Raw genomic sequence first — 15,708 nt, forward strand, 5'->3', positions numbered from 1 at the left:
TGAGGCAAAAAAGCGGGCGCCGGGCCTGCCTCCCGCCGAGCGAAGACGACGGCGAGGCCCACTCGCCTCAGGCCGCCATGGCTGCGCCGGCCGAGCCCAGCTACTTGGGATGGGACTTCAGCACCCAGCAGGTACCCGTGGCAAAAAAAAATGGACGCGGCGGAGGAGGCGGAGCCGGAGGCTTCGGCCGCGGAGAAGGCAGAGCCTCCCCCGCCGCCCTCCCTAGCTTCGCGTCCCTGAGTCGCCTCAGGGACGGCGGCGCGGGAAAAGGTTCCTCTCGCCCAGCGCTCGGTCCCCTCCCCAGCCCCACCTCGGGGGCCTGGTTCGAGTAAGGGAGGCGGGGGAGGGGGAAAGGAAGCAGGCGCTCTGCACATGCTCTGAGGAAATCCCCTGTCTTCATCGTAGGACTCGGGCACAGAGGAAGCCCCCGGGAGCCTCTCTGATGGGATGGGCAGAGGCGATGGTTCGTTCCCTGCCTCTAGGTCAGCGTTTCGCAAACGGGGGTCTCCAGCAGCTTTTGGACTACATCTCCCATCATGCCTAGCTGGCAGGACCAGCGGTCAGGGATGGTGGGAATTGTAGTCCGAAAGCGGATGGAGGCCCAAGTTTGGGGAACCCTGGTATAGAGCCAAGCAGGGAGCAGTATTAGTACTGTACTGTACTGTACTGTACAGTATTAGTATTAGTATGTCACTTTGTTTTGCCCTAGGCAGCCCAGAGCGACTTACAACCATAGCTGTCAACGTTTCCCTTTTTTAAAAGGGAAATTCCCTTATTCCGAATAGGATTCCTCGCAAGAAAAGGGAAAAGTTGACAGCTATGCTTACAACCAAACCAGCATGTGAGAATGACTGGTTTTATATGGTAAGCCACCCTGTGATCCTTGGATGAAGGCACTGAATAATAATAATAATAATGACTGAAGATTTTAAGTGTTGCCGAGTGTTAAGATTTTCCTCTGCAAGTATGCACAACAACATCAAATAAAGGCATGTTTGTTTTAAATTCTGGATCTGAGGGACTTTTCACACCTTACATAGAGGCAAGGCTGAGTGTACCCTTGAAGCAGGAAGTTGCAGCCAGCCCAGGCATAGAGATGTTTGCAAACGTGTGCTTGACACATTCATGTGTTGCATGTTCTCTTGCTGAAGTACTGGGAATCACAGGTGGGGAGAGTGTTGTTGCACTCAGGTGCTGCTTTTGGACTTCCCATTGCAGCAACAGGTTGGCCGCTGTGAGAACAGGATGGGCGTAGCCAGGATTTTTTTTTGGGGGGGGCAGGTTTTTGTTGGGAGGCTTTTGTTTGGGGGGGGCAGAACTTCAGATTTGTATTAATTTTGAATTGATGGATTTGGGGCGGGGGCAGGTACCCCCACCCCCGGCTATGCCCATGGACTTTGTCCTTATCTAGCAGCCAGCCTCTTAGAATATTCTTAAATGAATAGGAGCTACAATGCACATAACTGTGGCTTGCTTAGGAAAACTTGCCAATGGATTTCACCTTTTGCCTTTTTTCAGCTGAGCTGTGGAAGATAGGTCTTTCTAGAACTGTTGAGTTTCAAATTCACAATGATTCCCCCCCTCCTTCTCCCTTGGTTTTTATGATGTGGCACTACATCTCGCAGTTCTGATAAAATCCTTTGGCAAACTGGAGAAATTCAGCCCCTTAGCGCAGGCTTCAGCAATTGTACCTGGAAGCAAAGTCTACTTGCACTTCCTGAGTTCCAGCATATTTAAATGAGAAATCAAAGGTTAACCTACGAAGTTTAGTTAGTCATTACCTGCAGATTTTTGTTTAAAAAAATACTGTAACTTTCCTATGGCCCCAACCAAACTGATGAAGTGGGAGAAGTCCATATAACTAGATAGCATTTTCCTTTGGACACTGCCGTTACACTTTTGAAAAAACATTTAAACACTCCTTTCTCTCTAAAGATCATAAATAGCAAATGAGAAAGAAGGGTCTTAGTTCCTTTCAAGGGGTGGTAGGTGCAGACGGCAGGAGCCCAATGGTTAGAAATAAGGACAACTTGCTTGTGCAAAGCAATAATTACTAATTCATTCAAGATGCTGTCAACAGAGAACCAGCATGGTTTAGTGGTTAAATACACTAGGGCTTGGGAGGTAAAGGTAAAGGGACCCCGACCGTTAGGTCCAGTCGCGGACGACTATGGGGTTGTGGAGCTCATTGCTTTATTGGCCGAGGGAGCCGGCGTACAGCTTCCGGGTCATGTGGCCAGCATGACTAAGCCGCTTCTGGCGAACCAGAGCAGTGCACGGAAACGCCGTTTACCTTCCCACCAGAGCGGTACCTATTTATCTACTTGCACTTTGACGTGCTTTCGAACTGCAAGGTTGGCAGGAGCAGGGACCGAGCAACGGGAGCTCACCCCGTCGCGGGGATTCGAACTGCCAACCTTCTGATCTGCAAGTCCTAGGCTCTGTGGTTTAACCCACAGCGCCACCCACGTCAGGACTTGGGAGACTAGGGTTCAAATCCCCACTCAGCTATGAAGCTCACTTGGTGACCTTGGGCTAATTATGCAACCTAAGCTACCTCACAGGGTTGTTGTGATGATAAAATAGGGAGATGATGTATGTCACCTTGAGCTCTTTGGAGTAAAGGTGGCATTTGTTGTTGTTGTTGTTGTTTAGTCGTGTCTGACTCTTCGTGACCCCATGGACCAGAGCACACCAGGCATTCTGTCTTCCACTGCCTCCTGAAGTTTGGTCAAACTCATGCTGGTAGCTTTGAGAACACTGTCCAACCATCTCATCCTCCATCGTCCCCTTCTTCTTGTGCCCTCAATCTTTCCCAACATCAGGGTCTTCTCCAGGGAGTCTTCTCTTCTCATGAGGTGGCCAAAGTATTGGAGCCTCAGCTTCAGGATCGGTCCTTCCAGTGAGCACTCAGGGCTGATTTCCTTCAGAATGGAGAGGTTTGATCTTCTTGCTGTCCATGGGACTCTCAAGAGTCTCCTCCAGCACCATAATTCAAAAGCATCAATTCTTCGGCGATCAGCCTTCTTTATGGAATGTCTCACTCCAGATAGAAGTGGCATAGAAATGCGGTTATAAGTAACATAAAGTAAACAGCCTTTGCCAACCTGATGCTCTCCACATGTTTTAGACTACAAACGGCTTGATGGGAGTTGAAATCCAAAATATGTTGAGGGCACCAGCTTTGGGAAGGCTGAGCTAAGGTGATGTAGGGTCAGAACTGAAGCAATCTTTTCCTTCCATCCCACCTCTCCAATAAATTAGTAGTTTGGATTTGATATCCCGCCTTTCACTCCCCTTCAGGAGTCTCAAAGCGGCTCACAATCTCCTTTCCCTTCCTCCCCCACAACAAACACTCTGTGAGGTGAGTGAGACTGAGAGACTTCAGAGAAGTGTGACTGGCCCAAGGTCATCCAGCAGCTGCAGGTGGGGGAGCGGAGACGCGAACCTGGTTCCCCAGATTACAAGTCCACCACTCTTAACCACTTCACCACACTGGCTCTTGATGGGATGAGTGGAAGTGAGGTTTTTATGAATGCGAAGCTCTGTACAAAAACAAGATTGTAAAAAGCAATAGTGAAAAGAAAGAAGGGGCCAATGGTGAAGGAAGAAGGGGAGGGGCACTCCTGGGAAAACACGAAGCATTTTTCTGAACTAATCATGGGAATTTCAGTACTTCCTTAGTGAGACTCTAATTTGCTCCCAGGAAGTGGAACACTAATCAGCGATCATCAGTTTCTGGAGATGGGATGAAGTGCAGAATGAACTAGCTACTTGCTATTTTAGGTGACTGATCACACAGAAATTATTGATTCTTCCAAATGGAAGCATTCATTTTAGAATCAATGACACCAGTGGATATAATTAATTCTAGAAGGCACGCCACTATTTGGAAGATACCTGTAGGTATCTGTATTGGATTTGAAATTGTTTTTATATCTATGTAATTGTTTTTACTGTTGTTTTGTATATGTAATTGTTTTTACTTCTTGTATAAATGATTGTTTAACCGTTTCTATATATACAATTGTTTTATACATGTTTTTAATCATACAGTACGTTGAGATGCTTCATAGGAAGCAAATCCTAATGAAATAAATAACAGCAGCAGCAACATTTTCTTTCCTCCAGCTGAAAGTAATTGCTGTAGATGAACAACTGCGAGTCATCCATGAGGACAGTGTAAATTTTGACAAAGATCTTCCAGAATTTGGGTATGTTTCATCACTTGCGCTTGGGCAGATCCTGTTCAAGGATCATAGAATGTTGTGATTTAAAGTATTCCTTTAGTAACACTGCACTATGTTTGGTTTTGTTTTTGCATTCTTTTTAAGGGTAACTGTCCTAGCTGTGTACAAGAGAGTACAGTGGTACCTCAGGTTAAGTATTTAATTCGTTCCGGAGGTCCGTACTTAACCTGAAACTGTTCTTAACCTGAAGCACCACTTTAGCTAATGGGGCCTCCTCCTGCTGCTGCTGTGCCGCCGGAGCACGATTTCTGTTCTCATCCTGAAGCAAAGTGCTTAACATGAAGCACTACTTCTGGGTTAGCAGAATCTGTAACCTGAAGCGTATGTAACCTGAAGTGTATGTAACCTGAGGTACCACTGTACTTGTGTGTTATTTGGGGAAATGCAAAGTGAAATAATGAATTAGTTTTATTCACCTAGGCATTGTTTTTCTTGCAGCACTCAAGGTGGCGTCCATGTTCACAGTGACAGACTGACTGTGACTTCTCCTGTATTAATGTGGGTGAAGGTAAGTGTTTGATGCTTGAGCAATGTCGCCGGTGTCTGGAGAGGAAGGCCAGTGGGTTCCTGCAATTGGCTCCAATCCTCTCCCTTCTCCCTATTTGTCCTCCTGTCTGTTGCCCTAGATGATTACCTTTTTCAAAATGACACGTTGCCTGTTTGCTTAGGTTTATGTAAATAGAGGCTTAGCAAAATATGCCAACAAGGAAGATGCAATGATCTAGAATTACCTCTAACTATGGTTGACTCTATTCTGTGCTGCGGATGACATAATTCATTTTTCACTTAGAATATCCGGGTTCAGGTTATTACTCAGCAATGAAGTACATTTGGTGGTCTTGAGTAAATTGTAAGAGCCGCTGCATGGGGCTCAAAAGGTTTTAGAAGTATCTTTACTGCACTTCTGAATCTTACAGTATGATGGTTCTCTGTTGATCTGCTACATCTCTACTTGTACCTACTAGAGATGGGAATCAGACCAGTATTAGCAGTGGCCTTGTGGTGTAAAGGTAGTTTTCTGCTGTGACAGCGTTTTGCTTCTGGAAATACTTGCCATATTCTTGCAAGTGCTTGCCATGTGGTTCTGGGCTAATGCTAAACATAGTTGCTGTTCAGGTATCCTCATAGATGTCCTACCAAACTGAATGCAGCCCAGCAGCTATGTATGGTAGCCCATGTGGACCTTGATAAACTTTCTAGTTTTGCTGCTTTCCGGGAACGACAAAACACAGTCTCCTCAAGCATTTCTATCAGGTCACAAGAAGTGGCTGCTGGTCTTTGCTCAGTCTTGGGGATCACAAGTTCAGCAGGACTGGGTGAGGGACAGATTGTTGTTCATGGAAAGGAAACCCAAATGGGTAATGGTGTGCCCCTCTCATTGGGTAGGAGAGCAGGGCCTATGCTTCCTTCCGAAATCTTTTGCGCACACTCCAGATCCTTCAGTAGCAGGAGTGCAAAGTGATTACCTAGTACAGAGACTGCAACCTGGAAGGGCAAATCCCTTCTCTTCTTAATTAGGAGCTGCCATTGTTTCTAAATTTGGTCGCTTGGCTCTGTCTGTGTCATTAGATGATTCAGCTTCTTAGCTCAGCATTATTAAAATTACTTTACACAAGAAACCATTACATTTGCCAGACAATTTATAATTTGCTTGTTTTCTCTTTCACTTGGAATGCTGTTAAGGATCCTTTTGACGCTGCAGTTTCCTGGATCATGTTTCTTCTTCTTTTTCTTCATTTCTTCAAGTAGTCACATTTTGTATCGTTGTTTGTGATAGCAGATGCATTAATTTCCAAATGATGTCGACGTTGTTTGGGATTAAGCTGAGTTTTGACATAATTACACTCTTTAACCACTTGAAAGCTGCATTACTCTTTCTTGCTTTTTACCTCTTTGTTCTTTGGGGAAGAGTAACCAGTTCGGCTCTGCTTTTTTCCTTGTTTGTCGAACATTGGAGGTTTTTGAGTGGCCATTTTAGCTCTTATACCCCATCCCTAGATACATTATTATTTTTTGGGAAATAAAGCCAACTGACAAGTGAAATGTACAGTAGTGTGTACAGTTCTGGTTGCCTCACCTCAGAAAGTACCGGTATATTGTCGAGTTGCAAAAGGTTCAGGAAAGGGCAACCAAAACAATCAACAACTTGAAGAAAAGTTGCACCATTTGGGACTTCCTAGTATGGAGAAACTAAACTGCCACTGCTGTGCTACCTATGGTAAAGCCATGGTTTGGCTTATTGTTATGTCCAAACCATGGCTCGTGATTTGTCTGGAGCTGTAACTGAGGTTTATCTGAGTCCGAGTTTGGATGTAATGCTTAGCCAAAGCATGGCTTAACCATGAGCAGGGTGGGGACTTGACATTGCACGTGAACTGGAGCAAAAAAGGAAGTGTGCATGCAGCGTCAACTAGCTATAAATGCACCTTCTTTTCCAATACAGTGGTACCTCGGGTTAAGTACTTAATTCGTTCCGGAGGTCCGTTCTTAACCTGAAACTGTTCTTAATCTGAAGCACCACTTTAGCTAATGGGGCCTCCTGCTGCCGCCGCGCCGCCGGAGCACAATTTCTGTTCTCATCCTGAAGCAAAGTTCTTAACCCGAGGTACTATTTCTGGGTTAGTGGAATCTGTAACCTGAAGCGTATGTAACCTGAAATGTATGTAACCTGAGGTACCACTGTAATGGAAAAGAAATACAGGCAGCCCGCCATTTACATGCGTTCAATAGGTGTGTAATTGTTTATATGCCAAACCCAGAAGTGACCTGGAAACATCATAAAAAGCTCACTGAAACATCACTCGAAGGGTGGAACGGGGGTGGAACTGGGTGTTTGCAGGCTTTTTAAATGGGATTCAATTATACGTGATTTCACTGATGTGTGTAGTGCCTCGGAACATAAGCCATCCAAAACTCAGAGGTTCCTACAAACACATGTGCACACACAGTTCTCAATCCAGAGAACCAAGAGGCATAATCACAGTTCAGGCACAGCTTCCAACCAGCCACAAGCAGGTGAGAGGTGTGGCCTGGGATGCTGGTGGGATGGCCTGTGGAGAGCCTTGAGGATTGGCTGGAGAAGCCTGGGAAGATCACTTTCAGTGCCTGGGCCTGAAATTCCCCACTTCAGAGGTGCATCCGCAGATCTTGGCCTACTGAAAAACCAAGAAGCTGCTTGCTTAGTTTACAGTGTGCTGCTGCTATAAGCACATTGTAATCACGCTAGAATGATAGCGTTTCTCACCTTGTGTTGAGAGTTCTTTCTTGTTCTTCTGAGAAACAGACTTCTGAGAACGAAGAACATTTTAATCAAGTGAAACATACACTTTTCTGAAATTGATAAAGAAAAGCATAAATTTCCTTTTAGGCTCTGCCTTTCTGCTGGTGCAAATCTATTTTGCCGTTTTCACACTGGCTGTGCTCAGCTTAGTCCAGCAGATGGTTGAACGTCAGCCATGTGCCATGCAAATCTTCACAGCAGAAATGCCCAGATGTTAGTATGGCCACTTTCCCAGCCTGTGCCTGCTTTCAAGGGTTGTTCTGCGGCACGTTTCCCCTAAGATTCAAGGCATATTTGTCACCTCAAAGTTGAGCGAGGTTGGGTAGCTCAGTTGGTAGAGCACTAGACTCTTAATCTCAGGGCTGTGAGTTCAAGCCCCACATTGGGCAAAAGTTTTCTGTGTTGCAAGGGATTGGATGGCATGACCCTGGTGGATCCTTCCAATTCTATGATATTTTGGTGTGCTTTATGTGGACAAGAAGTAAGGTTGGTAAGGGAGGAGTGCTTAACTCTTCATCTCCCACAGAAACTCACTTTTCCAGCCAAAGAATCCTAGATCCATGTCTGTGGTCTGTGTGGTATATGCTGGTCTGAAAACTCCAGGCAGCTGCTGATGGTTGGAAATTGTAGTTGAAACAGTCAGGTTGGGAAACATATGTGGTATTTCCCTTCATGTCTCTTCCTCTGCTGCAAATTGCACCTCCCAAAAGCACTTTGCAAAAGAGAATGAATTGTTGGATTAATGTTACATGCAGATTCATGGTAATTAAGATGGAAATATTTAATTTATTCTATGGCTTTTGATTTATTACTCTAACCCTTTCAACTGGAAAAAGGACAGCAGGCTTAAATCTCTATTTCTACACAATTTTTAATTCAAGTATTTAGTGTTTGCAGTTTGCAGTTTTTCAATTATGGAAGAGGCTTCCTGGCTGTGAGAGATAGGAGGGATGCTTCTTATAAGATGATGCCTGCCTCAAAGCAAGCATGCACCATCTTAGAAACAAAGACCATGTGCTTTTTGCTTCAGAACTGCTGTTGTGGGTTTTTTTTTTGCATTCAAGTTTAATAGATTGTGCTGGAATCCTAACCCCACTTCCCTGACACTAAGTTCCATTGAATTAAATACAACTTACATCTGAGTATATCTGGTTAAGATTGCACTGTTAATTGACTGAAATTAATAGATGAAGATTTATTCATCTGAAGGTTGTATTTGTGATGTTTAGTTTGGCCCTGAAGATTAGCATGTGTACTAAACTTGTTTGAAGGTTTCCCCTCCTCTCTTCATCTGAAAAATGCTTTTATTCAGCATGCTAATCATTTCAGTTTCTCGAGAGACCTTCTACTGATTATCCAATTCTTCCATTTTCCTTCTCTGTCACTGATGACAGGAATCTACCTATTTAATTCTGAAGCCTGTTGGGATTCATAATTTCCTGGAACGCAGCAGTCAGTCTTGATCATGTTTGTTCTTCTAGGCCCTGGATATGATCTTGGAAAAGATGAAGTCTTCTGGATTTAACTTCTCCAGAGTGAAAGCTTTGTCTGGAGCTGGGCAGGTGTGTGAAAGAGTGGGAGAACCTTTATTCTGGATTGCATGCGCAGGCAACAGCCAATTGATGTGCTACCATGCACACATGCATCACACGAAACCTGGAAATGACTTTTAAGAATTGCAAAAACAGCCTAAAAAGAGCCCAGAAAGGGCAAAAAGGTGTGAAAACAGCGCCTAGCAGTCCCATGAACCATTGCAAGTGGAATCCCAGGAGCCCTTGCACTGACCATTGAAGCCTGTGGAGAGTTTGAGTTTGAGCCAAGTAGGTTTAGAAGGCAGAACGGGAGTGATCTGGGAGTGTGCCCCTGCCATGGGCGAGCCTCCGTTACCGGCATGATTTGTGATAATGAAAATGGCCTTGCCTTCAAGCTTATTTTAGTATCCTTAAAAGGCACCTTTACTGATGTTCTAGTAGCATGCAAGTGTATTTTAAAGTTGGTGGAAATCCAGATATGAATCTTAACTTGCCACTCTGCTTTTATTTTATGCCTTTGCTCTCTTAACAGCAACATGGAAGCGTCTACTGGAAAGAAGGTGCAAACTCTGTTTTACAAAACCTATCGCCTGATCTTCCTTTGCATCAGTCCCTGAAGGTAACTTATCTTGCTCATTGACCCTTAATGGCTGCGCTCACTTTCCCAGCTCCTTGCTGACTTTAGAAATAATTGAAGCATGCTTTGCATTCCTTTTAGCAAAGGATAAGCACAAATGATGATGCAGACAAGATGCTTTCTTTTTCTTCCTCTGAACAAGAAGTGTATAACAGTGGCGGGTGTATGAACTGGACGCCTTTAAAGCCTTTGCTGTTGGGAGGAGCCAATACCTGCAAACTCCACTGCTCAGGGAAAGGCTCCAACCTTCTAGTCTCAGTGGCTCATCACACGCTGAAGCCATGAACATAACCTTGGTTCCTGGTTTCTAGAATTATATCTGTTTTCCTGGTTCAGGAAGGCTTGGAGCTGTTAAGGGAGTTGCTGCTTCAGCAGCAAAGCTGCTCAGTCTGGGAGCTTACATAGGAGTTGGAGGTGTCACCCTTTCCTGGCTCTTGGACAGATCTGATCTGGGCAGGTGCTTCCATACACTTCTCCTACTTCCCAAGTAGCCTCACATACAGCGATCCAGGCATTTCACTGGCAGCTCTGAATCTCCTGCCAGTCCTCCGCTTTTGTGGCCCTGTGGGTGATGAAGGGGGTTCTGAGAGCCAGCCAGAAATCCAGATGGTTGGGGTGTCTGGATCCAGTGGCTCCTCAGGGTTGCAGGCAGTGCTGGGATCTGCTGGAGAGCCCTGCTCCCTCTGCAAAGACCCCAGGTCTGGATAGGGCTGAACTCTGATGCTCTGGCAGCTCCTAACATGATGGGTGAAGTTCCTGGCTGAATATGGGTGTCAGGAGCTGGAGTCAGGTGGAGGTCAATAAAACACCCGGTGCTTTATGGATGAAGCATCTCTTTATGAATGAAGTTAACTCTTCAATCAAAGAAACTAAAACAGCGCAGGCCTAGTGATCACAGCAACCCTTCCCAGTAGATTCCCCAGTGAAGCAGTTGTGAGGACTGAAGCTCCCCACTTTCCCACTGCTCCTTAATGCTCCTACCCCAGTTCCCAGCAGCCTAAGACTCCACCGTCTTGTCTCTCTTTGCTCTGCCCTCTTCATTTCTCTACATGTTCTGGGAGACCAGGGAGGAGGGGAGCTGGTGACAGCAGCAGGAGGAGACTCCCTGGATTCTTCAGCAACCTGCCTCAACTCTGTCTCTTGGTCCTGCTCCTCTCCTGTTGCGGAGTCCGGACTGCGCTCTGCCACAGCTTCGTCCGACTCACTAAACCAGGGGTCAGCAAACTTTTTCCGCAGAGGGCCGGTCCACTGTCCCTCAGACCTTGTGGGGGGCCGGACTATATTTTGAAAAAAAAAATATGGACGAATTCCTATGTCCCACAAATAACCCAGAGATGTATTTTAAATAAAATTTACATTCTACTCGTGTAAAAACATGCTGATTCCCGGACCATCCTCAGGCCAGATTTGGAAGGCGATTGGGCCGGATCTGGCCCCCGGGCCTTAGTTTGCCTACTCATGCACTAAACCCTGTTGCCTCTTCAGCTTCTGACACCTCCTCCTCCTCCTCCTCCCAGTCTGCTCCATCTTCTCTCTCTGGCCACTCATTGTCGTCCCACCACCAGTCCCCTGGCTCTGAACTTTCTTCCCCTGGGGGTTCCCTTTGCGGTTCCCCAACTAATGCTTCCCACCCCTCTTCTGCATCCATAACATCAGGTTTAAACCAGGTTTCCCCATCTGCATAATCCAAACCAGCCTTTTTCTTGGGTCCTAAGTATTTGTCTTATAGGATAAATGCATTTCCCTCCTCTATTGATGCTGCCAAAGAGGCAGACCTTTTCCCTTTGCAGGCTGACACATCTTGCTTCATTTTGCGCTGCCTTGGGCTATGAAAGGAGGCAGTTACTGCCCGGCTGCATCTGCTTCAGACCAGAGAGTGATGTAGTGAAATCTCTTTTGGCCAGCTATAGAGACCCGCACATGGTCTCTTCCCCCTTGTAATCACATGTTGGTATGCAAAATAGATATGTGCAATTGTTCCTAAACCAGCTTGCTGGTTTGGCACTGACCACTTTTCTGACATTGTTTTTTTCTCATCCCCGATAGTCCTGCTTTTCTGTCAGCAACAGCCCTGTTTGGATGGATTCCAGCACAACTACCCAGTGCTGCTCTCTGGAAAAAGCTGTCGGAGGGGGTCAGAAACTTGCTGAGGTCACCGGCTCACGAGCCTACGAGGTGAGAGCTGAGAAGCGAGACTAAAGTTCGGCTTTTGAGGCTGTTCTTGGAAGTGAGAACAAGTCGTTCCAAGAGGTTTTTGTGTGTGCCAGGTGCTAAGGGCACAAGGTTCCCACTTCTTGTATCTTCTCTCCTGCTCATACACCCATGAATAAGGTCTTTGGCTGAACAGAGTCTTTAAATTATTTTGCTGTTAGGATAAAATGGATTGTCTTGCAAAAAGCAAGCACCAAAACTTCTTCTAAACACATTTTTATTCAAGGTCAGAGTCTGGTCTCACGATCCTAATCTCCACAGCTGTGAAATCCCCAGATCAACTCCAGCAACAATTTAACAAGCTCCCTCTAGAGGAGACAATTTCTATTTGTATCCATCTTTTGAAAGCAGAACCAAGAAAATTACTTTCATTTTTCAAATATTTTGTTTCTTTTGAATGCAAAAGGCAACATTGGAATCAATTTGTTTCTCTTTTTTAACTATCTGTCAAAAGACGTTCCATTCACAGTCAATGAACTTCTCCATAAATTTCTGTCTCTGACACCCCGTTCCCAGGTTTGAGACGGTGGGAATTTATTTTTCTTTACTCTCTCTCCTGCAGGCTTGAACAATCAAAAATCCCCCCCCCTTTTCTCCTGCTTCCAAGAGGGGTTTTGGTGGTAATAACTGAAGGAGATTTAGACCTTTATATATGACTTTCCAGACTTTACAAAAACGGGAGGCGGACTTCCTGTTTAGAACCTTCCCGCTTCAGTGCCAAATTGAAATGTTTCGTAATCCAATTTTCCGTTCTACTCATGGGTACTTGTTTAGAGTCCAATTGTCCACAGGAAAAAGTCAGCGCTCTCCAGCAACGGCTGTGCGGCTTCACTCCGTAAAAGTAGCGGTTGATTCAAAACACCGCACCACTCACTCCATGTCGCTTCGGATCCCCGAAAAAGGGTTTCCCTGCGAGTAGGGGAGGCGCTCCTAGTGTCAGCCGAATCCCACGTTCCCAGGCTTCCTCCGCCTGGGATTTTTAAAGGGTCTCCGCCTTCGCTGCGGCGGCAAGACCCGATTTTCACAGAGCGGGTTCCTCTCGGTCAGAGGAACTCCGCTATTGCCGATGGCGCTAACCCGGAAGTCCAATTGGGCAGGTGATTTTAAGCTGTCAGTGGCAAGCGGTCTGATGATTGGTTGCTTCTGCGTTGCATGTGATCAGAAGTATTGGTCTGGTGGGAGCGTTTGTCTGGCGGGTGAGCGTATTTAGGTAACCCCCCCAAAAGCTCAACAACTCTGCACAATCTTCCCCCATTTTCTCAGTTTTTAGACCCCTAAAATATGGGGGTGTTATACATGGGGGCATGCTATACATGGAAAAATACGGTAAGTCGGTTTTAGCAAAGGTCCTCGGCAACTTTAATTTGAAGCTAGTGTGGATCTAACCAGTCTTCTTGCTGAGTTGTACAGACTGAATGACTTTAACCAGTTAAGAACTTGAGGCGATTCCTGGATTGCGATGGGAGTCTGCCTAGCCAACCAGCATTGCACATTCCATTGATCTGTCATTTCTGGAATGTAAATTGTGTCCAGGAATTCTCTTGCTGCAGTTTTCATTTTTCTTCTGCTTTTTCGAAAGGCGAGCAGAATTATCATAATGAGCCGATGCATAATAGTCTGTTTTGTGCCTATTGCAATCGAAAAACAACTTCCATCATGTGTCAGACAAATTAAATACCCAAAGTGCAGCGTCCTGAACTCATTATGCTGAGTTAATGGTTATTGACTCAATTTACAGTTTGTGTTCCTAAGCATTGGCCTGTCTTTTGCAGCGTTTTACAGGAAACCAGATAGCGAAGATTTACAGCCAGAACCCTGAGGTCTACACACACACAGAGGTGGGCTAATCTTCAGTTCACTTATTGGAAATCGGAGCTGATTTTTGTTTTGCCTAGATATTTTGGAGAGGAACTTAGTTGCGCAAATTGTACTAGCATAAATAAGGCAACAGTTAAACAAACAAATTCTCACTAAATGGAAAATGATTTTTTTGGGGGGAAATACTTAGCAAGAGCCGCTGCTGAAATGTACATCCTGGTGGTTTTGGCTTCAGCCCCAACCATTTTGTTAAATACGAGCAATGCATGGCTTTCTGACTACCAATCCATATATTTAAAACATTTTTATACCATGCTTCATTCTTTTTTACGCATTCAAAGTTGTGTACAATCCATTGTTGTTGTTTAGTTGTTTAGTCGTGTCCGACTCTTCATGACCCCATGGACCAGAGCATGCCAGGCACTCCTGTCTTCCACTGCCTCCCGCAGCTTGGTCAAACTCATGCTGGTAGCTTCAAGAACACTGACCCACAATCTCATCCTCTGTCGTCCCCTTCTCCTTGTGCCCTCCATCTTTCCCAAAATCAGAGTCTTTTCCAGGGAGTCTTCTCTTCTCATGAGATGGCCAAAGTATTGGAGCCTCAGCTTCACGATCTGTCCTTCCAGTGAGCACTCAGGGCTGATTTCCTTAAGAATGGAGAGGTTTGATCTTCTTGCAGTCCATGGGACTCTCAAGAGTCTCCTCCAGACCATAATTCAAAAGCATCAATTCTTTATGGTCCAGCTCTCACTTCCATACATCACTACTGGGAAAATCATAGCTTTAATTATACGGACCTTTGTTGGCAAGGTGATGTCTCTGCTTTTTAAGATGCTGTCTAGGCTTGTCATCGCTTTTCTCCCAAGAAGCAGGCATCTTTTAATTTCGTGACTGCTGTCACCATCTGCAGTGATAATGGAACCCAAGAAAGTAAAATCTCTCACTGCCTCCATTTCTTCCCCTTCTATTTGCTAGGAGGTGATGGGACCAGTGGCCATGATCTTATTTTTTTTTTATGTTGAGCTTCAGACCATATTCTCTCCTCTTTCACCCTCATTAAAAGGTTCTTTAATTCCTCCTCATTTTCTGCCATCAAGGTTGTGTCATCAGCATATCTGAGGTTGTTGATATTTCTTCGGCAATCTTAATTCCTCCTTGGGATTCATCCAGTCCAGCCTTTCGCATGATGAATTCTGCATATAAGTTAAATAAGCAGGGAGACAATATACAGCCTTGTTGTACTCCTTTCCCAATTTTGAACCAATCAGTTATTCCATATCCAGTTCTAACTGTAGCTTCTTGTTCCACATAGAGATTTCTCAGGAGACAGATGAGGTGACCAGGCACTCCCATTTCTTTAAGACTTGCCATAGTTTGCTGTGGTTGACACAGTCACATGCTTTTGTGTAGTCAATGAAGCAGAAGTAGATGTTTTTCTGGAACTCTCTAGCTTTCTCCGTAATCCAGCGCATGTTTGCAATTTGGTCTCTGGTTCCTCTGCCCCTTCGAAATCCAGCTTGCACTTCTGGGAGTTCTTGGTCCACATACTGCCTAAGCCTGCCTTGTAGAATTTTAAGCATAACGTACCTTTTTTTTTAAAAAAAATAATAATTATGCAATGAATGTAGTCAATAAAATCAACTCGCAGCAATTTTAAATGCTTATCCAAATAAATACTTTTTTTTTACTGGGTTCTGGAAGGATTGCACCCAAACTTAGGGATGCCATCTGTGTATCCTAACCAGTTAAGAATTCACCTGATATTCACAAGTTATTCACAGATATACTGTCCTTCATCAAAAGATCCCAGGGTGGTGTATAACATATAAAACATTTTACGGAGCATCAATAATGAAATAATAATAACAGCCATAATAGCAATCTCCCCCGGCTTTAACAGGCCATAGATTATTTAATGGCTAAAGGCCTGGGTATTTCCATAACTGTTAAGCTTCATACGGCAGAAAAGTACGGTTGATA

General features: G+C 45.0%; 1 protein-coding gene across 8 annotated transcripts in view; it reads left to right on the plus strand.

Moving 5' to 3' along the window:
- Positions 1–15,708, plus strand: part of XYLB (xylulokinase) — a 117,263-nt gene continuing 101,555 nt past the window's right edge. For 2 of the 8 annotated variants that reach the window (XM_081163698.1, XM_081163701.1), the window contains exons 1-7: positions 1–131; positions 4,132–4,214; positions 4,689–4,758; positions 9,012–9,092; positions 9,595–9,681; positions 11,746–11,874; positions 13,683–13,748. In XM_081163698.1, coding sequence (XP_081019824.1) covers positions 78–131; positions 4,132–4,214; positions 4,689–4,758; positions 9,012–9,092; positions 9,595–9,681; positions 11,746–11,874; positions 13,683–13,748 — 570 coding nt within the window. In that variant the 5' untranslated portion in view covers positions 1–77. Of the gene's footprint in view, positions 132–3,554; positions 3,903–4,131; positions 4,215–4,688; positions 4,759–9,011; positions 9,093–9,594; positions 9,682–11,745; positions 11,875–13,682; positions 13,749–15,708 lie in introns of those variants that run through there. The other 6 variants (XM_081163696.1, XM_081163697.1, XM_081163702.1 and 3 more) reach the window with 5 other exon arrangements.

Source organism: Podarcis bocagei (genome assembly GCF_964188305.1).
Source record: "Podarcis bocagei genome assembly, chromosome: 12".
Classification (NCBI taxonomy): Eukaryota; Metazoa; Chordata; class Lepidosauria; order Squamata; family Lacertidae; genus Podarcis; species Podarcis bocagei.